This window comes from Hemitrygon akajei, chromosome 3 (assembly GCF_048418815.1).
Source record: "Hemitrygon akajei chromosome 3, sHemAka1.3, whole genome shotgun sequence".
Taxonomy (NCBI): Eukaryota; Metazoa; Chordata; class Chondrichthyes; order Myliobatiformes; family Dasyatidae; genus Hemitrygon; species Hemitrygon akajei.
The window spans coordinates 105310636-105338248 of record NC_133126.1 but is presented as its reverse complement, the minus strand read 5'-3'; the positions used below and the strand labels follow the sequence as shown (position 1 = coordinate 105338248).

Genomic DNA, 27613 nt, shown 5'->3' with positions numbered 1-27613 from the left:
CCAACATGGTACGCTCAATTTCAGTCACCATTGTTTGAAGTACACAAAAAAACTCAACACAGTGGCATAGAAACCCCACCGCCAACTAGCGTTTTGGCGGTGAATTGCAGAGCAACACAGACACACCAACGCACAAGTATAAATGCTCACAATGGCGAAGGCTACGTCGTAGAGCCTACACAAAAGTATAAATCAGCCTTAAGGCTGCATACCTCATAGTTTTAGGGACTGAATTTTACCGTTTAGGAGCATAGTTCAAAAAAAGCTGACCTGCTAATTATCTTTTGAGGGTGATTGTTTAAACTTAACAGACTGGCAGAAGATGACCAGAGAGCTTGAGCAGGATTATAAAATGAAAATGATTCTGTGATGTACTCCAGTCCCAGAGCATTAAGAACTTTAAAAATAAGTAAGAAGATTTTAAAATCAATTCTAAACGATTCACAAAGTGAGTGCAGAGTAATTAGTATGGGAGTGATATATTCCCTCATCCTGGTTCTGGTTAAAGTCTAGCAGTGGTATTCTGAATAAGTTGAAGTTTGTCATTAGACTGCCTTGGAAGGCCAGTAATCTAGTCTATTCAATATACAGTCAAGGTTTTTCAGCATCTTAACATGACAGAAATGAATGTACCTTTACAATATTTCTCAACTGTAGAAATGCTACTCTGATCACTTTCTTTATGTGGGGTTTAAAATTCAAATCTAAATCAAGGATAACACCCAGGCTAGTTAGTAAATTTTGATTTTACAGGGGTAGCCAAGTTTATCGCTTTTGGCGATGGCGTTGTGTAGATGGCCCTACACACTTGACCTCCTCTTGGGAAATGAGTCTGGGCAGATGTGTCAGTGGGGGCACACTTTGAGACAGTGATCATAATTCTATTGATGTTAGAATACTTAAATAAGATATGGCTGATGCACAAGCCCTAAATCGGGACAAGACTAATTCTGATGGCATTAAACATGAATTTACACAGGTTAATTAGGAGATGCTGTCAGCAAGTAAAGGGGTGGCTGCCAACGATCAGGCTTTTAAAAGTGGGACACAACAGGGAGATAATAGGCAGGGGTGGAGAAAACATGAGAGGTGAGCCAGATTGTTAAATGGAAGAAGAGAAAAGAGGGAGGGGGGAAATTGTCAGAATATAGGGAAATCAGTGTTCATGCCGTCAGGTTGGAGGCTGCCCTAAGTATTGGCTAGCTAGTTGGCTGATAGAAGGAATCAGAGGGTGGCAATGAAGGGATGTTTATCAAATTGATGGCCAGTGACTAGTGGTGTGCCTTAAGGATCGGAACTGGGCTCTCTGTATCATATATATTTGCAATTTAGATTAGAATGTAATGGCATAATTTATGAATAACAACAAAATTGGTGTGGTGGATAGGTGAACCGGGTATTGATAGTAGATGATCAGCCATGATCTCAAAATGGCGGTGCAGGCTCGAAGGGCCGAATGGTCTACTTCTGCACCTATTGTCTATTGTTGTCTATGGTTACAATAGGAATTAGATCAACGACATAAAAGTCTGTGCACTGTTAAACTTTATAAATTGGAAAAGTAATTTAGGAAAGGTCCCCAGATATCATAAAAAGATTGTTTCAAATTTAAGACTGAGCAGCGGATCTTTTCTAAATTTAAATAAGACATAATATCACGTAGCCATTGAAGATGTGTAGGAGGGGTAGACTCCTTCCGTTTAAGCAAGGTTGCTCTCCTTGCTAAAACAGAGGTAAAAACTAAAACCTGTAGGCTAGGAGTATTTAAAGTTATATCTTCATTTGCAATAATACCAAGCAAGGCAGTAAGGGGACTTGGGTCAAATTGGACCCTAAAAAGTTGTGAGAAGGTATGGAATACTTCCTGCCAAAACTTTTCAATTTTAGGGCAAAACCAAAACACATGAATTAAAGAGACATCAGCAGAGTTGCATTTATTACAAAGTGGAGAAACGTTCGGATAAAAACTGGACACCTTCAAATTAGAGATTTCCTAACGTTTCCAATTAACTACTTTTCCTATAGGTCCTGATAAAAATTTACTGGGCAATCTTTTAAATTTAAAACCTTTTGTTTAATGGTTCTAATGGTTTAATGTATCTATAACTTGTTGATTGATTCTAGACAAGACTTTTTAGATAAAATAAAAAAAGCTTGGGAGGATGACCTAAATTGTCAGATTTCTGATGAAAGATGGAATAAAATTCTTAAATGGGTTAATAAATCATCATTTTGTGCTCGTCATTTTCTTCTACAATTTAAAGTGGTTCATAGAGCTTACATTTCTAAACAGAAGCTGTCCAGTTTTTATCCGAACGTTTCTCCACTTTGGAATTAGATCAACTAAATACAGTAAATGCCTAAGAATTAGTATTGGGAGTTCATGATATGACTCCTTGAGCTTGCTTTGCCGTTGTATGAAGAAACATATAGTTGATCCACTAATTTGAGTCCACTTTCCCCACACAGTTTCCAAATCAGACCATAAGATATAGGGGCAGAATTAGGCCATTTGGCCCATCGAACCAGGTTTGCCATTTCATCATGGTTGATCCATTTTTCCTCTCAACTGCAATCTCATGTCCTCTCCCTGTATCCTTCATGCTCTGCCCAATTAAGAATCTAACAACCTTTGCCTTAAATGTACATAAAGACTTGGCCTCCACAGCCACCTGTGGCAATGAATTCCACAGATTCACCACTCTCTGGCGAAAGAAATGGGTCCTTATCTCCATTCTGAAAGAATGTCCTTCTATTCTGAGGCCTGGACTCCCCCACCATAGGAAACATTCTCTCTACACCCACACTATCGAAGCCATTCACCATTCGATAGTTTTCAATTACATCACACCTCATTCTTCTCAATTTTAGTGAATATAGGCCCAGAGCAATTAAACGCTCTTCATTTGTCAAGCTGTTCAATCCTGAAATCATTTTTGAGAACTTCCTTTGAACCCCTTCCAGTGTCAGCATATCCTTTTTAAGATGAGGGACCCAAAACTGCTCACAGTACTCCCAAGTGAGGCCACAACAGTGGTTTCAAACATCACCTTTGTCTTCCTTACCACTGACTCAACCTGTAAATTAACCTTTAGAGAATCCTGCACAAGGACTCCCAATTCCCTTTATGCCTCAGATTTTAGAGTTTTCTCTCCATTTAGAAAATAGTCTGCCCTTTTTTCTTCTATCAAAGTGCATGCTCATACACTTCCCAACACTATTCCTACTGCCACGTTTGCCCATTCTCATAATCTATCTGTCCTTTTGTAACCTCTCTACTTTCTCAAAACTACCTGCCCCTCACCTATCTTTGTAACATCCACAAACATTGCAACAAAGCCATCAGTTCTATCATCCAAGTCATTGACATATACTGCTAAAAAGAAGCGGTTCCAACACAGACTCCTGTGGTACAACACTAGTCACTGGCAGCCAACCAGAAAAGGCTCTCTTCATTCCCACTCTTTTACTCCTGCCGATCAGCCATGGCTTTATCTGTGCTAGTATCTTTCCTGTAATACTATGGGCTTTTAACTTGTTAAGCAGCCTCATGCATGGCACTTTGTTAAAGGCCTATGAAAATCCAAGTACATAACATCCACTGATTCTCCTTTATCTATCCTGCTTGTTATTTCTTCAAAGAATTCCAGCAGATTCGGCAGACAAGATTTTTCCTTGTGGAAATCATGCTGTTTCCGGCCTATTATGTACTCCAAGAATCCTGAAATTACATCCTTAACATTCGACTCCCAACATCTTCTCAAGCACTAATGTCAGACTAATTGGCCTATAATTTCCTTTCTTCTGTCTCTCTCCCTTGTTGAAGAGTGGAGTGACATTTGCAATTTTCCAGTCTTCTGGAACCATTCCAGAATCTAGTGATTCTGAAAGATCATTACTTATGCCTACACAATCTTTCAGAATCCTGGGGTGTACACCATCTGGTCCAAGTGACTTACCTACTTTCAGATCTTTCAGTTTCCAAAGAACCTTTTCCCTAGTAATGGCAACTTTATACACTTCTGCTGCCTGGCATTCTGGAACTTCCACCATACTGTAAGTGTCTCCTACAGGAAATTCTTTCATGGCAAAGTTACATAGATCTCAGCTCTCCGTGCACTCAGTCACTGCTCTTTGGACTGGCAATTCCAAAATGTACAACCTCGTGAGTCAAGGAACATTTCAGTCCTAAATGGACAAAACCATATCTTTTAGTGATCATAACATCACTATCGAAACAGGTTTTGCATGAAAAGGCTGTTAAGTATGTCAAGTTGCAGTGTTCAGCAAATTAATTGCTGTGTTTCCAATTCTTAGCTCTACATGCCTTTATATCCTTGATAAGCAAAAATTATTAATGGAGTGAGCTTTTTGTACGATAGCTTTGCACACTTTTATTGCTGTATGATCACTATTTACCAAGGGGAAGGAATGTAGGATATGGAGATCACTGTGGAGTGTGATAATATGCTGGGCATTTCAAGATAAGGAGGTAGTGTTGGGTCTCCTAAAGCAGGAGTCACCAACCTTTTTTGCACCGCGGACTGGTTTAATATTGACAGTATTCTTGCGGACCAGCTGACGGGGGGAGCAGGTGTTGTTAATCATGACCAGAATATAGGTGATAAGTCAACTATAAGTCGTAATGTTTGGATATTAAACACACAGCGCATATTTTCCTTGTATGAACATATAAAATCATTGCAACACACCAATATCGCTGAATCAGTGGGATCCCTGGGCTTGTTTCCCTGCAACAAGGTGGTCCCATTGAGGGGTGATGGGAGACAGCAATACTCAAAGGGGGTTCCTTATGTCCAGTCTATTCTGCAATTTAGTTTTCGTTGCATTCATTGCAGAAAACCCCGCTTCGCAGAGATATGATGTTGGAAATGGAAACAACAGTGCTTTCGTGGCTATCTCAGGATATTCAGCCTTGACTTTGATCCAGAATGCCGGCAGAGATGTTATGTCGAACATACTTTTCAGCCCACTGTCATTTGCAAGCTTGAGGAGTTGATCTTCTTTCTGTGCTGACATGGTTGATTCACTGGGGACATTCACAAATGGGTCACGGACCCATTCCTTTGCATGACTTGGGTCATTTGCAGTTGGGAAGTAATGCTCGAATTCTGTCGACAATGAAGATAGGTGATCGCGCACCAGCTGTGAGAAGGATGGTGCAGCCTTAGTCTCTCCTAAAATCCCAGCTAAGGTTGGGAACATGTCAAATATGCCTCTGTCCACTCGCCATACCCACAGTTCCAGTTTGGCTTTGAAAGCAGACACTTTATCTGCCAACTTGAAGACAGTTGTCATTCTCTCCTGAAGTGACAAATTGAGCAGGTTGAAGATGTCACACAGATAAGCAAGTTTTGCTATCCACTCCTCGTCACTGAAGTGTGCTGCCAGTGGTGACTTTTTTCCTGAAAGAAATCTCTGTAGCTGCTCTCTTAACTCAAAAACCCTGGCCAGGGCTCTCCCCCTTGATAGCCTCCTGACTTCAGTGTGTAAGAAAAGGTGTTTGTGCTCTGCATCCATTTCTTCACAAAGCTGCTCAAACAGATGTGAGTTAATGGCTTTTGCTTTGATGTGATTTATAACTCCAACAACGCCACTCAAATGTGCTGTTAAGATCAGGTGATATTTTTCGGCTAGCCAGCATTTCCCTGTGTATGGCACAGTGTGTAGACTGGCATTCAGGAGCAACCTCTTTGACTCAGATAGTGAAACCAGACAGCTGTCCAGTCATAGCTGCAGCCCTGTCTGTGCATATTCCAACACAGAATGACCAGTCCAGTTTGCCTGACATGCAATCATTCAAAGATTTGAATAGTTCTGCCCCAGTTGTGTTAGTTGGCAGCGGCAGTACACACAACATATCCTTGTGCACATCATCTTGAAATATATATCGCACATAAACCAGCAGTATTGCCTTGTTGTCGACATTGGTAGATTTGTCGACCTGGATAGCATGCCATGGTGACTTGTTAAGCTGTTCCAACAGCTGTGCTTCGATGTCCTCCACTATGTCATCGATTCTCCTTGAAACTGTGGTAGCTGAAAGAGAAACCTGTGCCATCTTGTTAGCTGCAGCTTCTTCCAGCAGTTCATGGCACGTGTCCTTGGCAGTAGGCAGAATCAATTCTTCACCAACAGTGTAAGGCTTCTTAGCCTTAGCAATACGGCTAGCCACTAAGTTCGACGCTCTCAGAGCAGCAGCATTTGTAGAAGTGGTGGCTCACAGCACTTGCTTCTGCCCCGCTTGCTCATGTTTCTTCTACTCAAAAGCAGTTTTGAGGGCTTCATTGCTTCATTAGACAGCTTGTCTTCACATATCACACACAGGGGGCTTGGTGCGTGTGAGTCACCGGTCACATTAAAGCCGTATTTTATGTACAACTGGTCATATTTTCAGTTGAAGGAAGTTTTCTTTTTTTTTCCAGTCTCAGCTTCAGCTGTCTCTACGTTATCATTGTTAGGTCTTTTATGTCCCCTACCACCTCTTCCGAAGAAACTCTCAAGCAATGTTTGTTTTTTACTCATTGAGTAGTTGTACGTTAATGACCTTGCGTGCGTAATAACCTCGTGTGCGTTCAAGTTCAACAGTGGGTACGATAGGGAATGAGGAAAGGTGCAGCTGACTCGTATCGTTTCATATCTCCAAATCATATCATTTCCTCGTGGCCTGGTAGCACATGTACCAGTAGCCCAGTACCAGTCTGCAGCCCGGTGGTTGGGGACCACTGTCCTAAAGAGCAGTAAGGTAGATAAGTCTCCAGGGCTTGATGAAATATACCCCCAGGTTATGAAAAGGGGCATTGCTGGAACCTGACCAATATTTTCATTTCCTCTCTAGCCACGAGCAAGGTAATACTGGCGAGTAGCTAATGTTGTTCCATTATTCAAGAAGGTAAGTAGGGATATTCATGGAAACTATAGAACAATGAGTCTCACACAGTAAGTTACTGGAGAAGTTTCTTAAGGATAGCATTTATGAACATTTGGAAAATTACGGCACGCCTGCTCAAAAGAATCTCATGGTTGTATATGGTGACATATTTATTTTGATAATAAAATTACTTTGAATTTAGAATTTTCAACTTTGGGAATTGTAGACCAATGACTTACATCAGTGATGGACAAACTATTGGAGAGGATGCTTAAAGACTGGATTTACAAGCAATTGGTGAAACATCGGGATACTTGACATGGCTTTGTGAGACTGCCTCATGAGTCTGATTGAATTCATTGAGGAAATGACAAAAGAAATTGAAGCAGTGGTGGATGTGGTGTAGATGGATTTTAGTAAGAAATTCGACAAAGTTCCCCTGGCAGACTCATTCAGAAACTCAGAAGGCATGAGATCCCTAACAATCCAATCACCCTACACAGCAGCTTTCAGGGATCTATGGACTTGGATCCCAAGATCTATATGTTTCTTCACATTGCTAAGAATACTGTCATTAACCTTGTTAATGAAGCCTTCACGGTGACTGACCAATGACCATTCCAGACATCAGAAGTTTGCAAGGAGAGGATTTCTCTCAGGTCCACTGCTTGAGTAGAAAAAGGCAGCGACAGATCAGGGCAGCTTATTGAAGCTCTGACTGGTGACCAATCAGTGTTTGGGATTGATTAGCAAGAACAAATTAAAGGAAGATGGGGGCAAGCGCAGTGGCCTTAGTTTGAGGAGTCAGAGTTAGAGTGATGATGCTTTAGCTCTTTGAGGTTTCAGCGAAGACAGATAAAGAAAAGCTCTAGTTAAAGTTATTTGCCGTTCCCTTCTTTACATCTGCTTAATTAGGGCAGTAACGATGCCAGGCAGGGTAGTTGAATGCTCCCCTTGCGGGATGTGGAAAGGCAGGGAAGCCTCCAGTGTCCCAACTACAACTGCAAGAAGTGCTTCCAGCTAGAGCTTCTAACAATCTGTGATAAAGAGTTGGATCTGGAACTGGATGAACGTCTACTTTTTCAGGAGGCTGAAGGGGTGATAGATAAGACGTATAGAGAGGTAGTTACACCAAAGTGCAGGACACAGGAAACTGGGTGATTGTCAGGAAGGGAAAAGGGGTTAAGGAGCCTGTTCAGAGAACCCTTCTGGCCATCCCCCACAGCAACAGACGGATGCTGTTGTGGGGGAGGGGAAATGACCCAACGGAGGAATGTCATAGTGGTCTGTTTTCTGGCACTGAGTCTGCCTCTGTGACTCAGAAGGGAAGGGGGGAAGAAGAGGCGTGCTGTGGTGATAGGGGATTCATTCGTTAGGGGAACAGACAGGAGATTTTGTGGGCGAGAATAAGATTCCCGGATGGTATATTGCCTCCCAGGTGCCAGTGTCTTGGAACATCTCGGATCGAGTCTTCAGCATTCTAAAGTGGGAAGGTGAACAGCCAGTGGTTCATGTAAATACCAATGACATGAGGTAGGGCAAGTGATGTGTTTCTGCATAAGGAGTACAGGGAATTAAGTGTTCAGTTAAAGGGTAGGACCTCTAAGGCTGAGATCTCTGGATTGCTACCCATGCTGTTTGCTAGTGAGGCCAGAACGCGGAAGATTAAGCAGTTTAACACGTGGCTAAGGATTTGGTATAGGAGGGAGGGCATAAGATTTTTGGATTATTGGGGTCTCTTCCAGAGAACATGGAAACTGTACAGAAGGGATGGTTTGCACGTGAACTGGAGGGGGGACTAATATCCTAGTGAGAAGGTTTGTTACTGCTGCACAGTCGGGTGTAAACGAGAGTTGCAAGGGGATGGGAATCAGAATGCCAGAACAGTTGTGGAGGCAGATGTTGGTAAGACGTCAGGCAGAATCAGGAATCATAAGGTTAAGCATGATGCGACTAGTCTCCTGAGCTGCATATATTTCAATGCAAGAAGTACAGGGAAAGGCGGATGAGCGCAGGAAATGGATTAACGCCTGGAATTATGACGTTGTAGCCATTAGTGAGTCTTGGTTGCAGGAGGGGCAGGACTGGCAGCTCAATATTCCAGGATTAAAGGAGGAAGGGTGGCGTTACTTGTCAGGGAAAATGTTACTGCAGTACTCCATCAGGACAAACTGGAGAAATCAACTAGTGAGGTGTTATGGGTGAAACTGAGAAATAAGAAAGGTTTCTACAGTTATATTAAAAGCAAGAGGATAGTGAGGGATAAAATTGGTCCCTTAGAGAATCAGGGTGGTCAGCTATGTGTGGAGCCGAGGGAGATGGGAGAGATTTTGAACAATTTCTTCTCTTCGGTATTCACTAAGGAGAAGGATATTGAATTGTGTAAGGTGTGGGAAACAAGTAAGGAAGTTATGGAACCTATGACAATTAAAGAGGTGGAAGTACTGGCGCTTTTAAGAAATTTAAAAGTGGATAAATCTCCGGGTCCTGACAGGATATTCCCCAGGACCTTGAGGGAAGTTTGTGTAGAGATAGCAGGAGCTCGGACAGAGATCTTTCAGATGTCATTAGAAATGGGGATTGTGCCGTAGGATTGGCGTATTGCTCATGTGGTTCCATTGTTTAAAAAGGGTTCTAGAAGTAAGCCTAGCAATTATAGACCTGTCAGTTTGACATCAGTGGTGGGTAAATTAATGGAAAGTATTCTTAGAGATAGTATTTATAATTATCTGGATAGACAGGATCTGATTAGGAGTAGCCAGCATGGATTTGTGCGTGGAAGGTCATGTTTGACAAACCTTATTGAATTTTTTTAAGAAGTTACGAGGAATGTTGACGAGGGTAAGGCAGTGGATGTAGTCTATATGGACTTCAGCAAGGCCTTTGACAAAGTTCCACATGGAAGGTTAGTTAAGAAGGTTCAGTCGTTAGGTATTAATGCTGGAGTAATAAAATGGATTCAACAGTGGCTAGATGGGAGATGCCAGAGAGTAGTGGTGGATAATTGTTTATCGGGATGGAGGCCGGTGACTAACGGGGTGCCTCAGGGATCTGTTTTGGGCCCAATGTTGTTTGTAATATACATAAATGATCTGGATGATGGGGTGGTAAATTGGATTAGTAAGTATGCCGATGATACTAAGGTAGGAGGTGTTGTGGATAATGAGGTGGGTTTTCAAAGCTTGCAGGGAGATTTATGCCGGTTAGAAGAATGGGCTGAATGTTGGCAGATGGACTTTAATGCTGAGAAGTGTGAGGTTCTACATTTTGGCAGGAATAATCCAAATAGAACATACAGGGTAAATGGTAGGGCATTGAGGAATGCAGTGGAACAGAGAGATCTAGGAATAACACGTGCATAGTTCCCTGAAGGTGGAGTCTCATGTAGATAGGGTGGTGAAGAAGGCTTTTGGAACGCTGGCCTTTATAAATCAGAGCATTGAGTACAGAAGTTGGGATGTAATGTTAAAATTGTACAAGGCATTGGTAAGGCCAAATTTGGAATATTGTGTACAGTTCTGGTCACCAAATTATAGGAAAGATATCAATAAATTAGAGAGAGTGCAGAGACGATTTACTAGGATGTTACCTGGGTTTCAGCACTTAAGTTACAGAGAAAGGTTGAACAAGTTAGGTCTCTATTCATTGGAGCGTAGAAGGTTGAGGGGGGATTTGATCGAGGTATTTAAAATGTTGAGAGGGATAGATAGAGTTGACGTGAATAGGCTGTTTCCATTGAGAGTAGGGGAGATTCAAACGAGAGGACATGATTTGAGAGTTAGGGGGCAAAAGTTTAAGGGAAACACAAGGGGGTATTTCTTTACTCAGAGAGTGATAGCTGTGTGGAATGAGCTTCCTGTAGAAGTAGTAGAGGCCAGTTCAGTTGTGTCATTTAAGGTAAAATTGGATAGGTATATGGACAAGAAAGGAGTGGAGGGTTATGGGCTGAGTGCGGGTAGGTGGGACTAGGTGAGATTAAGAGTTCGGCACGGACTAGGAGGGCCGAGATGGCCTGTTTCCGTGCTGTGATTGTTATATGGTTATATGTTATATGACCAAATTAATGGGGCTATATTACAGTCCTAGGGATTTAGAGGAACAAATTTATAAAGAGATTGCACACTGAAGTAAGAAACATAAGGCAAACACGAGGAAATCGGCAGATGCTAGAAATTCAAGCAACACACACAAAATGCTGGTGGAATGCAGCAGGCCAGGCAGCATCTATAGGGAGAAGCGCTGTCGATGTTTCGGGCCGAGACCCTTTGTCAGGACTCCTGCATTCCACCAGCATTTTGTGTGTTGTAAGAAACATAAGGTCGTTATAGTAGGTGATTTTAACTTTCCACATATTGACTGCGGCTCCCAGACTGTAAAAGGGCTAGATGGGATAGATTTTGTTAAATGTTTTCAGGTAAGTTTCCTTCATCAGTAAGTAGAAGTCCCAACAAGAGAGTGTGTGATACTTGATTTCCCATTACGGAATTATAAGATTGAATAGGTTAGGACTTCTTTCCTAGAACATAGAAGATTGAGAGGAGATTTGAAAGAGGTATACAAAATTATAAGGGGTATAGATAGAGTAAATACAAGCAGGCTTTTTCCACTGAGGTTTGGTGTGACTACAACCAGAGTGAAAGGGGAGAAGTTCAAGGAGAACATGAGGGAAAACTTCCTCACGCAGAGGGTTGTGAATGTGTCGAATGAGCTGCCTGCACAAGTGGTGCATTTGAGCTCGATTTCAATGTTGAAGAGGAATTTAGATAGGTACATGGATAGTCAGATATGGAGGGCTGTGGTCCTGCTGCATGTTGATAGAAGGCAGTTTAAATGGTTTTGTCATGGATTAGATGGCCAGTGGGCCTGTTTAAGTGCTATACATACCTCTCTGTGATTCTATAAAACTCTGATTACACCACACTTGGATTCGTGTGTTCATTTATAGGAAGGATATGAAAGCTTTAGAAAGTGCTCTGTAGATGCTCTGAGATTAGAGAACATGCCTAATGAGGGCATTTTGAGTGAGCTAAGGGGCTTTCTCTTTGGAGCAAAGGAGGATGAGAGGAACACACAAAATGCTGGAGGAACCCTGCAGGTCAGGCAGCATCTATGAAAATGAGTAAACAATTGAGTTGAGAACTGGATAGGAAGATTTCAGATTAAAAAGGTGAGTTGAGTGGAAAGGGGACAAGCTGGAAGGTGAATAGGTGAAGCCAGGTGGGTGGAAAAGGTAAATAGCTAGAGAAGGAATCTAATCAGAGAGGAGCGTGAACTATAGGAGAATGGGTAGAAAGGGGGCACCGGGGCACGTGATAGGCAGGTGAGCAGAAGAGATAAGAGGCCAGAGTGGAGAACAGAAGAAAAAGGAAGGGGATGGGAAAGTTTACTTGAAGGAGAAATCAATGTTCATCATCAGTTTGGAAGCTACCTAGAGGGAACATGAGGTGTTGCTCCTCCACCCTGAGAGTGGCGTCATTATGACAAAAGAGGAGGCCATGGACTGACATGTTGGAAAGGGAATAGAAACACAAATTAAAATGCTCGACTCCTGAGAAATTCTGCTTTATGCCATTGAAGCAAAGGTCCTCAACAAAGTAGCCCCCGATTAATGTTGGGTTTCACCAATGTAGAGGAAACCACATCATGAGCACCAGATACAAAGGACAATCCCAACAGATTTGCAGTTGAAGTGTTACCTCACCTGAGGTGACTTGATAAAGGTGTAAAAGATGATAAGAGGCACAATGGAGTGGACAGCCAGAGACCTTTTCCCAGGGTGGAATAGCTAATAGGAGGTGCATAATTTTAAAATGATTCTAGTAAAGTACAGATGGGGCGGGGGGGGAATGTCCAATATAGGTTTTTTACACAAGAAGTGGTAGGTTCATGGAATGCGCTGCCAGGGGTGGTAGTAAAGCCAGATAATTAGGGACATTTAAGATGCTCTTAGAAAGGCACATGGGTGAAGGAAAAATGTAGGGCTCTGGTAGAAGGAAGAAGTGTTAGATCAAGGGTTCCCAACCTGTTCTGCCACGGTCCCCTACCATTAATTGGGGGAATCAGTGAACCCCAGTTTGGGAACCACTGAGTTAGTTCGATATAAAGGTCAGCACAGCATCATGGGCTGAAGGGCCTGTACTGTTCCGTGTTCTATAAACAGAACATTTATCCATAGACTCAAGTCCATGGTAGGTCAATTCATGTAACTTCTTTCCAATTAGAATACATTTTTTTTGCTACGCTACCACCCTGTAATACCCTCAGAAAATGATTAATTTGCTTTCAATTCTGAGCTTTAAGATTACTCCTTTGAGGATCCTTAATTAAGTTTTTCCTCATGGATTATATAAAGTGCATAATTGAACGTTTCCAGTCCACTTCTGTAGTTTCCCCAAATAATCTAGTTGGTCTTCAGGCATTATTTGTCTTCTGCATAACTATTTATACTTCTTTTGATACAATGAGAGTAGCTAGATTTTTTAATTGTTGTCCATGTGCTTATTATTCTACAGTTCATGCGGTTCACATTGCTCCCACCACCTCCACTCGTGTATTCTACATCAGTGTTGGAGTGTGTTGTGCAGTCATATTCCTGGTGGCAATTATATTAGCTGTGCTGCACCTGCATAGCATGAAAAGAGTGGAAATTGATGATAGGTGAGTGAATTCCAGCTTAATCATGTGGAAAATGTGTCTTTCAAAGCATGAGGATAAAACAATCAATTCTATTTTAAGTGTGAATACAGGCATCAGTCTTTTTTGTATTCTGTTGGTTGTAACTTCAATAGTGATGTGGGTTAACTGAGAGGAGTTGCTTTTGCCCACCTAAAACAGAGGGATGATACTTTCAGTAGCGGTAGTATATGGTATTAGATTTTCTTCCACAAAAAAATGTCACTCATTTTTGGTCAGTAGGAAGCTTTGTGATAACCTCGCTGAAGAATACGGGTGTTTCATCTTTAATTTCATTTTGGAAAATCATCTGCCTAATTTAACTTTACCTCTGTTTCTTTCATAGATAAACACCAATGATTCTGCAGGTGCTGGAAATCTTAAGTAGCACATACAAAATCCTTGACGAACGCAGCAAGTTAGCCAGCATCTACTGAGGGGGATAAATGGAATTTTGGCCCTAGATTTTTCATCAGGACTGGAAAGGAGAAGCTAATAAGCTTCAAGCTTCTACTCCCTTCCTTTGCTATCTTGATAAAGAGTCTAGGCCTGGAACATCAATTAATTCCTCTTCACGTTTTGATTCAGACATCTTTCCCCTTCTTTCTTTGTCCTGAAAAAGGCCCAAAACATCAATTGTTTACTCTTTTCCATAGATGCTGCCTGAAATGTTGAGTTCCTCCAGCATTTTCTGTTTATTGCTTTGGATTTCCAGCACCTGCAGACTTTCTCATGTTTCTAATGTTCAAAGTTCCTTTCCTGTCCTTTATTGACTCCAACTTAATTTCTCCTACTCCATATCTTAAGATGACTAATGTGTTAAATGTTGCAAAATAATGATATCTGTCTCATGATGGAAAATCAGTGAATATCGTCATATGTGGTAACAAATGGTTATTTGACTGAGAGAAAGTTAGTATGATCCAGTGACATGTTTAAATCTCGACGCCGTTGCTAAGGAATAATTTATTGAAATGAACATTAAAATTATTTTGAAAAATAAAGCTGCTGCATTTAATGATGAACAGTAAAAGTACCATGTGGTTATGAACCAATGTGCTCCTTCTGTGGAGAATCTAGAGATCACTGACTTAGAAAGGATACCAAGATGCAGATTGATTTTTAAATCGCAAGTCTTTTGGAACTCATTTTCAAAGAATTGTAGTATTAAATTCACTACTGCCCCAAGGTATGCAATGTATCCTCATAAGATTATGAGGTGCTGCTTGTAATGTACATCCTTCGAGCAGTGTAAGAGATCAAATACACAAATACCATAGATCAAGTGGCAGGCCACTAAAGGTCACCATTGTGATCACCTAATCTGCTTTGGTTTCTCCAATGTTCATATGTCAAATTATGTCATGGGATGTCATAACTTGGGCTTTGTAACCCAGGAAGAACCTGTAGTGCACTTGGTGCTCACAGTGGAGGTTCTGCATAGGAGAGACCAAACACAGTTTGACACTCAGTATTTCAGGTACCCATTTTTTTCTGCACAGGTAAAGTTGTTCCACTGCTTTAAATTGAATTTTTATGTCTTCAGTCGAACTGCTGTTTTTTAAACTAACTCTTAACATGACTATCATCAAAAAAACTGTTCTGATGCATTTTACACATTCCATCCCTTCCAAACTCTGCACTACAGCAATTCCAGTTGATACTGGCGAGCTAATAGTGTCGCTTACTATAATAATCATTTTACTCTAATTTGTCTACATAAATGCTACACCATCTTCTATTAACTGCTGGGCAACCTGTAGTATAACCCCAGCAAAATGATCACCTCTTTCTTATGTCAAAGTTCTACCCACATGATTATATTTGAAGATCCTTCCTGGATCTGCTTACCACATTCTGCATCGATATTCTCCCTATGCTATTGGTGTTTGGGATTCAGGAAAACCCCAGGTCATTTTACAAGTATATGAAAAACAGGAGGATGACTCAAGTTAGTATAGGAACAAATGGGAATAGAAGAACAAATGAGTCTGGAATTGGACAAGATAGGGGAGGCCATTAACAAAAACCACTTCAATGTTCACCATTGAGTGGCACCTTGATGTTTGTGAGAACAATGGAAATCAGGCCAGAATGCTTGAACATATCAATGTTAAGAAAGAGGGTGCTGGAACTTATGAATAACAATGGGATAACTTCCTGGCGCAGGATAGGATACATCCTGTGTTACTATGCGAAGCGAGGGAAGAGATCATTTTGCCTTTGGCAATTATCTTTGCGCTCTCACTGGCCATAGGATTAATACCAAATGTTTAGAGGGCGGAAAATGTAGGGATAACCCAGAGAATATTAGACCAGTGAGTCATAGAAAAATAGAAAACCCACAGCACAGTACAGGCCCTTTGGCCCACAAAGTTGTGCCGAACATATCCCTACATTAGAAAATACTAGGCTTACCTTATAGCGCTCTATTTTTCTAAGCTCCATGTGCCTATCCAAAAGTCTCTTAAAAGACCCTATTGTATCCACCTCCACCACCGTTGATGGCTGTCCATTTCATGCACTCTCCACTCTTAGCAAAAAAAACTTATCCCTGACATCTCCTCTCTACCTACTCCCCAGCACCTTAAACCTGTGTCCTCTTGTGCCAACTATTTCAGCCCTGGGAAAAAGCCTCTGACTATCCACACAATCAATGCCTCTCATCATCTTTCTTTTCTTTTCAAATCTTTTTATTAATTTTTTAAAAAAACAGAAGAAAAATATTATTACAAGACATTTGAGAGTACATAATAGATTGATTGACATTCAAATATATAATGATCCATACATAGAATCTCTCAAACTCATATTATAATATAAATGATTTAAGAGAAAAAAAAACCCCAAAAGAAAACAACAACAACTAAATAAAAAAGTGCCTATGACTCCCAACCTCCATCCACACAATTCAGGATAGTGACAATAAGGTTCAGGATCAGACCGTTTAATTCATATGAAAATGCTGAATAAATGGTCTCCAAGTTTCCTCAAATTTAACTGAAGAATCAAAAACCACACTTCTAATTTTTTCTAAACTTAAACAGGAAATAGTTTGGGAAAACCACTGAAATACAGTTGGAAGATTAGTTTCTTTCCAATTCAGTAAAATGGATCTTCTAGCCATTAGTGTAATAAATGCAATCATTCGTTGTGATGAAGCGGATAAACACTTATTATCTATCATTGGTAGGCCAAAAATTGCAGTAAAAGGATGTGGTTGGAAATTAATATTTAAAACTCTTGAAATAATATTAAAAATATCTTTCCAATAGTTTTGTAAACAAGGACAAGACCAAAACATATGAGTCAACGAAGCTATATCAGAATGACATCTATCACAGGTTGGATTAACATACGAATAAAATCGAGCAAGTTTATCTTTAGACATGTGAGCTCTATGTACAACCTTAAATTGTATTAGAGCATGTTTAGCACAGATAGAGGATGAGTTTACCAATAATAAAAATTTTTCCCATTGCTCAGTAGATATAGGGCAATGCAGTTCTTCCTGCCATTCCTTCTTAATTTTTTCAGATATATCTGGTTGTAGATTCATAATCATATTATAAATGATAGCAACTAAGCCCTTTTGACAAGGATTAAGAGCTAAAATTCTTTCTGTAATGTCCAATGGACATTCTTTCGAAAAAGACTTTAGTTCATTATATAAAAAATTTCTAACTTGTAGATATCTAAAAAAATGGGTTTTAGATAAATTATATTTATTAGATAACTGTTCGAAGGACATAATGTTATCATCCAAAAACAGATCACGAAAACATGTTATACCTTTTGTTTTCCATAAATAAAAGGCTTGATCTATGGAAGATGGTAGAAAAAAGTAATTAGATGTTATAGGACTTGACAGTATAAACTTATTCAAACCAAAACATTTACGAAATTGAAACCAGATTCGTAGTGTATACTTGACTATAGGATTAGTTATCTGTTTATTCATTTTAAATAACGAAAAGGGAAGTGAAGATCCTAAGATTGAAATCAATGAGAAATCTTGCACAGATTTACATTCCAAATTTACCCATTGTGGGCCAGCAACTGTAGTCAAATCTTGTATCCAAAATATCAAATACCGTATATTAACTGCCCAATAGTAAAATCTTAAATTTGGTAGAGCCAAGCCGCCCTCCTTCTTAGGCTTCTGTAAATATTTTTTACCTAACCTAGGATTTTTGTTCTGCCACAAATACGAAGATATTTTAGAATCAACTATATCAAAGAAAGATTTAGGAATAAAAATTGGTAATGCTTGAAATAGATATAAAAATTTAGGTAGTATCATCATCTTAATGGCATTAATTCTACCTACCAAAGACAAAGATAGTGGAGACCACCTATTAGCAAGTTGCTTAATTTGATCTATTAAAGGCAAAAAATTAGTTTTAAATAAATCTTTATGTTTTTTTAGTAATTTTAATACCTAAATAAGTAAAATAGTCTGTGACAATTCTATATGGTACCCGATTATAAATTGAAGTGTGCATATTTAATGGAAAAAGTTCACTCTTATTAAAATTCAATTTATACCCAGAAAAGTTACTAAATTGAGCAAGCAAAAAAGAAATAGCAGGAATAGATCTTTCAGGATCAGATATATATAATAACAAATCATCCGCATATAATGATACCTTATACATCGTCTCCCCACGGGTAATACCTAAAATATTGGGTGATTCACGAATAGCTATAGCCAAGGGTTCCAAAGCAATGTCAAATAATAAAGGGCTTAAAGGACAACCTTGCCTTGTACCCCGAAATAACTGAAAAAAAGGGGATCTTTGATTATTAGTGAAAACCGAAGCTAAAGGTTTCTGATATATTAATTTAATCCATGATATAAATTTTGAACTAAAGTTAAAATGTTGCAAAGTATTAAATAAATATGACCATTCGACTCTATCAAATGCTTTTTCAGCATCTAAGGAAATGACACATTCTGGGATTTTAGATGAAGAAGTATAAGCAATATTAATTAATTTTCTAATTAAAAGATGAATAACGATTTTTAATAAATCCAGTCTGATCCTCAGAAATAATCCGAGGCAATATATTTTCTAATCTAATAGCCAAGATTTTACTAAAAATCTTAAAATCCATATTCAACAAAGATATAGGCCGATAAGATGCACATTCAGTGGGGTCTTTATCTTTTTTAAGAATTAAGGAAATAGAAGCTTCATAAAAAGATTGTGGTAGTTTACCTATACTTAATGCATCTTTAAAAATTTTACACAGCCAAGGAGAAAGTATAGAAGAAAAGGATTTAAAAAATTCTGCAGAAAAACCATCTGGGCCCGAAGCTTTACCCGAGTTCATTAAGAAATTAGCCTTTTCTATTTCAGACTCCGTAATAGGTGTGTCCAAAAATACACTATCCTCAACAGTTACTTTTGGAATATTCAATTTCCTTAAAAATTCACTCATTATAGAAGAGTCTTTAGTACATTCTGATTGATATAAAGAATTATAAAAATCTTGAAAGGCTTTATTTATCTCTTTATGATCAATCGTCAGAGTACCATCTTGTTTACGAATCTTAGTAATTTGTCGCTTATCCGAAACAATTTTCAATTGGTTAGCTAGTAATTTACCAGACTTATCTCCATATGTATAAAATTGAGCTTTCGATTTAATTAACTGACTTTCAATCGAAGAGGTTAATAATAAACTATGCTCCATTTGAAGTTCCACCCTTTCTTTATAAAGTTCTTTACTAGGGGTCAATGCGTAAATCTTATAAATTGCCTTAATTTTATCAACTAATGTTGATATTTTAGAATTAGTTCGTTTCCTAACTCCGGCAGAATATGAAATAATCTGTCCACGAATATATGCCTTAAAAGTATCCCACAGAATTCCACTAGAGATGTCTGCTGTAGAATTTATTGAGAAAAACAAATCAATTTGCTGTTTAATAAAGTTAACAAAGTCAGAGTCCTGCAGTAAAACAGGATTAAACCTCCAACTTTTAGTACTAATATATGAATCCGTCACCTTAATAGATAACTTCAAAGGTGCATGATCAGATATAGCAATAGAGTCATATTTGCAATCCATAACATCTGTAAGTAAATGCTGATCAATGAAAAAGTAATCAATCCTTGAGTAACTATGATGCACATGGGAAAAGTATGAGAACTCTTTATCATTAGGGTGTAGAAAACGCCATATTTCACAGATAGCTGAATCAATCATAAAAGAATTAATAAGAGAAGCCGATTTGTTCGGAAAAGTTTGAATGGGCTTGGATCTATCCATCAAAGGGTTTAAACAACAATTAAAATCCCCGCCCATTATCAATCTGTATTGATTCAGATTAGGAAAGGATGTAAATAAGCATTTAAAAAATTCAGGACAGTCAGTATTTGGAGCATAAACATTAACTAAAACAACTTTTTGATTAAAAAGCAAACCAGTAATAAGCAAAAATCTACCTTGCGGGTCTGAAATTGTTTCATGATGTATAAAAGCAGTTGATGAGTCTATAAAAATAGAAACACCTCTCACTTTGGCTTGCGAATTTCAGTGATACTGTTGGCCCTTCCAAAACCTAAACAACCTCTGACTATCCACCTTCCTTACATGAGTCTCTTGTACAAAAATAACATTCGCATTCATTCTATGGAATACTTTGAATACTTTTTTCCGTTTGATCGGATGATTTAAACCATTAGTATTCCAAGAAACAAAGTTAATAGTCTTATCCATATTGACAATACATATTACAGTTAACATATAGATTTGAAAGAAAAGTGAACTCATGAACCCGGAAGGGGGAAGTAAGTTCAAAGGGAAGCCGGAAGTCACAGCACCGCAGCCATTTTTGTAGTTTCATATAAGCCCATGAAGTAAAACTAAGCAAAAAGCAAGCAGAAAAGAGAAAAAAAAGAAAAATCTCCCTCCCACCACCCTCAAGACCCCAGGAAAAAAGCCAAACAGAGGCAAGCGAGCGATCTAATACTAAAATTACCCCCTTGTCTCAAGACGGCAACTCAAACGTAACAAAGTTAAAAAAAAATACAAACAACCCACATTATAAAAAAAGGGTTGATATAGCAAAAATTAAAATATAAAATTAATGTTATAAATGTATATAAACAAAAGGGTTAAAAAAATTAAAACAATAAATGAAGGTTTAACACTTTCAAACAGATCAAAACAGTTATGACGCTACAAACACTGGAGTCTGTCGGGAAGAAGAAACGCCATTTTATTTTTTCAAAATCTTAATATTCAAATGCTAAAAATGTAAAAAAAAGAGCGTATATCGATTAAAAAAAAAGAGAAAAAAAATAACCCTAATAGGTCATCTTCAACACTAATCGATTAATAATATATAAAAATATAAAATCAGAATAAGCCCGGTAGAAAAAAGAGAGCTTTAACCGTATATAAGAAATACATGTGAACCGTATTAAAAAAAAAACCCAAACGTCAATCTATAACAGATCCAAATCTATAGGCTAAATTACATTAATCAGCCCGATCAAATGTCATTGTTCCAGGAAACCTTGAGCATCCGCTGGCGATTTAAACAGCCGAAAAGATCCATCTTGAAGGGTGACTCTCAGGTGTGCTGGAAACAGTAACGCTTGCTTGTAGCCTTTCTGGTGAAAATTCGACATAACCGATCTGAAAGCCAGCCTAGCCCGTAGTACTTCGGGGCTATAGTCCTCCAGAATGCGAAAATTAAAATTTTGATAGGTTATCATACCTTTTTTACGAGCCACACGAATCAGCCGTTCTTTGATATGAGGATAATGGATCCTGAGAATTATGTGCCGTGGTTTCAGACTTGAATCTGCCCGATATCTGGATACTCTGTGAGCCCGATCGATTATCGGGGGGTTATCCAGGACTTCTTCGCCCAGGACATCCACTAGAAATTTGGAGAAGAAAACGGTCAGATCACCGCTTTCAAATTTTTCCGGGATCCCAATTAACCGAAGATTTTGTCTTCGAGAACGATTTTCCAAATCAGTAATTTTAACTTTATAGCGATCCATCTGTTGGATCGTCGAAGTTTGCTCTTCTTGCATTTTTTCGATTATACGATCCTTCTTACGAGCAGCTTCTTCAAGAACCAAAATGCTTGCTTGTTGTTCTTTAGATTCCCGTGAAAGGGTCAGGAACTTATCTTCGAGTGATCTCAAATGATCGTCATACTGTGAGAATCTTCCAAGTAATTTTTTCTCCAGCTCATCAAATTTAGCTTCTATAAACTTCACAACAACTTCTAAAGTTAACGGTTCTCTCGTCTGTTTCGGTTCTTTTGCTTTAGACATTTCAGCAAGTTGAGAGTAATTCAGATAGTTTTAAAAAAATTCTATATGTTTAGACCCCTTTAAAATAAGTTTAAGGGGTGTTTGTAAGTTAAAAAAACGTAAAAGGTTTGGAGCAAAGCCTAGATGCGGTTTACTCCATGAGCGCCATCTTGAGACTCCCTCATCATCTTATACATCTCTATCAGGTCACCTCTCATCCTCCTTTGCTGCAAGGAGAAAAGGCCGAGTTCACTCAACCTATTCTCATAAGGCATGCTCCCCAATCCAGGCAACATCCTTGTAAATCTCCTCTGCACCCTTTCTATGGCTTCCACATCCTTCCTGTAGTGAGGCGACCAGAACTGAGCACAGTATAAGTGGGGTCTGACCAGGGTCCTATATAGCTGCAACATTACCTCTCGGCTCCTAAATTCAATTCCACGATTGATGAAGACTAATACACCGTACGGCTTCTTAACCACAGAGTCAACCTGCGCAGCTGCTATGAGCGTCCTGTGGACTCGGACCCCAAGGTCCCTCTGATCCTCCACACCAGAGGTCACCAACCTTTTTTGCACCGCACACCAGTTTAGTATTAACAATATTCTTACGGACCGGCTGGCAGGGGGGAGGGGGGCGCAATGTGGATGTTAATATCGACTGGAATATAGGTGATGAGTCAACTATAAGTCACTTATAAAAGGTTAATATACTCAATTTCATTTTTAAAAGGGTTTATCTAACGAATTTAATATTAAACACACAGCGCATATTTTCCTAGTATGAACATATAAAATCATTGCAACACACCAGTGAGAGGACAAGGAGGTCCCCATACCGGGGCCGCAACGGTCGCAGTCCGGAGAGAGCGAGGAGTGCGACAGGGCGCCTGCCCACCTCCCCTTGTAGGTAGATAGGATCTATCGGCCAACAAAAGTTTGGCTGGAGGGATGACTTTCACTAGATTGCAGTGAGGTAGCTGCTCTACTACTTACGAAACCCTGAGCCCGAATTAGGTCGTCTGCGAATATTTTAGCACCGGGTTCCCCATGAACATTCAGTGTGCTAAACAAGTTTAGAGACGGCACCCATCTGTCCGTGCTCCAGGCCAGTAGCAATGGCGCTTCCCGCCGGCCGCATGAGGCAGCCAGTTACCCAAGGCCAACCTGTGATCCTTGGCGCTAGGGTATCACTACATTTTGGCATGTGTAGTGACCTTGCATGCGTTCAAGTTCAGCAGTGGGCGTGACAGGCAATGAGGAAAGGCGCAGCTGACTCATATTATTTCATATTGACAAATCATTTCATTTCCTCGCGGCTCGGTAGCACGTGCTTTGCAGCCCGGTACTGGTCCGCAGCCCAGTGGTTGGGGACCACTGCTCCACACTGCCAAGCTTCTTACCATTAATGTTATATTCTGCCATCATATTTGACCTACCAAAATGAACCACTTCACACTTATCTGGGTTAAACTCCATCTGATCTACCACTTTTCAGCCCAGTTTTGCATCTCATCAATGTCCCGCTGTAACCTCTGACAGCCCTCCACATTATCCACAACACCTCCAACCTTTGTGCCATCAGCAAACTTACTAAACCCATCCCTTCACTTCCTCATCCAGGTCATTTATAAAAATCATGAATAGTAAGGGTCCCAGATCAGATCCCTGAGGCACTCCACTGGTGACGGACCTCCATGCAGAATATGACCCGTCTAAAACCACTCTTTGCTTTCTGTGGGCAAGACAGTTCTGGATCCACAAAGCAATGTCCATGGATCCCATGCCTCTTTACTTTCTCAATAAGGCTTGCATGGGGTACCTTATCAAATGTCTTGCTGAAATCCATATATACTACATCTACTGCTCTTCCTTCATCAATGTGTTTAGTCACATCCTCAAAAATTTCAATCAGGCTGTTAAGGCACAACCTGCCCTTGACAAAGCAATGCTGATGACTCCTAATCATATTATACCTCTCCAAATGTTCATAAATGCTGCCTGTCAGGATCTTCTCCATCAACTTACCAACTACTGACGTAAGACTCACTGGTCTATAATTTCCTGGGCTATCTCTACTCCCTTTCTTGAATAAAGGAACAAGTTCCGCAACCCTCCAATCCTCTAGAACCTCTCCCATCCTCATTGATGATGCAAAGATCATTGCCAGAGGCTCAGCAATCTCCTTCCTCAGCTCCCACAGTAGCCTGGGGTACATCTCATCCGGTCCTGGCGCCTTATCCAACTTGATGCTTTCCAAATCTCCAGCACATCCCCTTTTTTAATATCTACATGCTCAGGCTTTTCAGTATGCTGAAAGTCATCACTACAATCACCAAGATCCTTTTTCATAGTGAATACTGAAGTAAAGTATTCATTAAGTACCTCTGCTATTTCGTCCAGTTCCATACACACTTTCCCGCTGTCACACTTCATAGGTCCTATTCTTTTACGTCTTATCCTCTTGCTCTTCACATACTTGTAGAATTCTCTGGGGTATTCCTTATTCCTGCCCACCAAGGCCTTCTCATGGCCCCTTCTGGCTCTCCTAATTTCCTTCTTAAGCTCCTTTCAATTAGCCTTATAATCTTCCAGATCTCTAACATTACCTCGCTCTCTGAACCATTTGTAAGCTTTTCTTTTCTTCTTGACTAGATTTATTACAGCCTTTGTACACCACGTTTCCTGTACCCTACCATAACATCCCTGTCTCATAGGAACATACTTATACAGAACTCCACACAAATATCCCCTGTATATTTGCCACAGTTCTTCCGTACTTTTCCCTGACAACATCTGTTTCCAATTTAAGCCTCCAATTTCCTGCCTTATAACTTCATAATTCCCCTTACTCCAATTAAACACTTTTCTAACTTGTATGTTCCTATCTCTCTCCAATGCTATTGTAAAGGAGATAGAATTATGATCACTATCTCCAAAATGCTCTCCCACTGAGAGATCTGACACCTGACCAGGTTCATTTCCTAGTACCAAATCAAGTATAGCCTCTCCTCTTGTAGGATTATCTATATATTGTGTCAAGAGAGCTTCCTGTACACACCTAACAAACCCCTTGCTCTACAGAGATGCCAATCGATATTTGGGAAATTAAAATCTCCCATCATGACAACTCTTATTATTACAACTTTCCAGGATGTTTCCCTATCTGCTCTTCGGTATCCCTGTTACTATTGGATGGTCTATAAGAAACACCCAGTAAAGTTATTGACCACTTCCTGCTCCTAACCTCTACCCACAGAGACTCCGTAGACAATCTCTCCATGGCGTCCACCTTTTCTGCAGCCATGCCACTATCTCTGATCAACAGTACAATGCCCCCACCTCTTTTGCCTCCCTCCCTGTCCTTTCTGAAACATCTAAAACCCGGGAACTGAAGGAACCATTCCTATCCCTGAGCAATTCAAGTTTCTGTAATGGCCACCACATCATATCTCCAAGTACTGATCCATGCTGTAAGCTCATCCGCTTTGTTTACAACACTCCTTGCGTTAAAATAGACACATCTCAAATCTTCGGTCTGAGCGCATCCCTTCTCTAATACCTGCCTATCCTCTCTCTCGCCCTGTCTACAAGCTTTCTCTATTTGTGAGCCAACCTCTTCTTCCATAGTCTCTTCAGTTTGGTTCCTACCCTCCAACATTTCTAGTTTAAACTCTCCCCAGTAGCATTAGCAAACCTCCCCACCAGGATATTGGTCCCCTTGGGATTCAAGTGCAACCCATGCTTTTAGTACAGATCACACCTGCTCCAAAAGAGGTCCCAATGATCCAGAAATCTGAATCCCTGCCCACTGCTCCAATCCCTCAGCCACGCATTTATCCTCCACCTTATTATATTCCTATTCTCACTGTCGCATGGCACAGGCAGTAATCCGGAGATTACTTCCTTTGCAGTCCTACTTCTCAACTTTCTTCCTAACTTCCTGTAGTCTTTTTTCAGGACCTCTTCCCTTTTCCTACCTATGTCATTGGTACCAATATGTACCACGACTTCTGGCTGTTCTCCCTCCCACCACAGGATATCTTGGACGCGATCCGAAACATCCCAGACCCTGGTACCTGGGAGGCAAACTACCATCCGAGTTTCTTTCCTGCGTCCACAGAATCGCCTGTCTGACCCTCTAACTATAGAGTATCCTATCACTACTGCCTTCCTCTTCCCTTCTGAGCTACAAGGCCAGAATCTGTGCCAGAGACTCAGCCACTGCCGCTTCCCCCAGGTAGGCTGTTCCCCTCCCCCCCCAACAGTACTGAAACAGGAGTACCTATTGTCAGGGGGTACAGCCACAGGGGTGCTCTCTTCCCTTTCCCCTTCCTGACTGTGATCCACCTGTCTCTCTCCCGTGTTCCGGTGTGACCACCTGCCTATGACTCCTCGCTATCACCTCCTCGCTCTCCCTGACCGGACGAAGGTCGTTGACCTGCATCTCCAGTTCCCTAATTTGGTCCCTCATGCTGCAGCTCGATACACCTGGTGCAGATATGGCCGTCCGGGGTGTTGGGAGTCTCGAAGATCCGGCACATGTGACACCCAGCACAGAAAACTGTCCTCACACACATATTACCTCCTTTCCTCAATTAATACAGTCAAAGGTCGTAGCGGCCATTGTCGGAGTGGACTGAGGCAGAGTGGGTCGGCTTTAGCTCAATTAGGCTTCAGCGAGAACAGGCAGAGGTGAGGTTTGAATGGGGCACAACTGCACAAGTGCGTGAAAGTCAGCCCGTGAGGCAGCGGGAGAATTTAAATAGCGAGCAGAGGCTGAGTACGAGCTTCACTTCAGGTGAGGTAAGGCCGGATAAGCTCCTTTAATTAATCTAATTAGCTTAGGAGTAGGTAATGGAGGCAGCAGTTAGGCAGTTGAGTGCTCCGTTTGCAGTATGTCGGAAGTCAGGGCGAGCACAGCTGTCTCTGATGACTACACCTGCAAAAGGTGCATCCAGCTGCAGCTCTTGACAAACCGTGTTAGGGAGCTGGAGCTGGATGAACTTCGGACCATTCAGGAGGCAGAGGCAGAAATAGACAGGAGTTTCAGGAAGATAGTCACCCCTAGGAGTCAGGAGACAGGTAGTTGGGTGACTGTCAGGAGAGGGAAGGGGAATAGACAGGAAGAGCTGAGCACCCCTGTGGCCGTTCCCATCAACAATAAGTATACCGTTTTGGATACTGTTGGTGGGGACGACCTACCAGGGACAAGTTGCAGTGGTGGCGTCTGGCGCCGAGACTGGACCCTCAGCTCAGAAGGGAAGGAAGGAAAAGAGGAGAGCAGTAGTGATAGGGGATTCGATAGTTAGGGGGACAGATAAGAGTTTCTCTGGAAGAGATCGAGTATCCCGGATGGTCTGTTGTCTCACTGGTGCCAGGGTCCGCGATATCTCAGATTGAGTTCTCAGTATTCTCAAGAGGGAGGGTGAGCAGCCGGATGTCGTGGTCCATGCAGGGACCAATGACATGAGTAGGAAGAGTGAAGAGGTCCTGAAAGGTGAGTTTAAGGAGCTAGGTGCCGAGTAAAAGGACAGGACCTCCAGGATAGCAATCTCAGAATTGCTACCAGTGCCATGTGCAGGTGGGTATAGAAATAGTAAGATAGTGCAGATCAACACGTGGCTAAAGACATGGTGTAGGAGGGAGGGCTTCAGATTTATATATAATTGGGCAGTTTTCCAGGGAAGGTGGGACCTGTTCCGGCGAGACGGTTTACATCTGAACTGGAGGGGGACAAATATTCTTGCAGGTTTGCTAGAGAG

General features: G+C 40.8%; 1 protein-coding gene across 4 annotated transcripts in view; it reads left to right on the top strand.

Moving 5' to 3' along the window:
* The window catches only part of ryk (receptor like tyrosine kinase), a 334382-nt gene that overhangs the window by 145350 nt on the left and 161419 nt on the right, over nucleotides 1-27613 (top strand). For all 4 annotated transcript variants that reach the window (XM_073040549.1, XM_073040548.1, XM_073040551.1 and 1 more), the window contains one exon: nucleotides 13405-13549. In XM_073040549.1, coding sequence (XP_072896650.1) covers nucleotides 13405-13549 — 145 coding nt within the window. The remainder of the gene's footprint in view (nucleotides 1-13404; nucleotides 13550-27613) is intronic.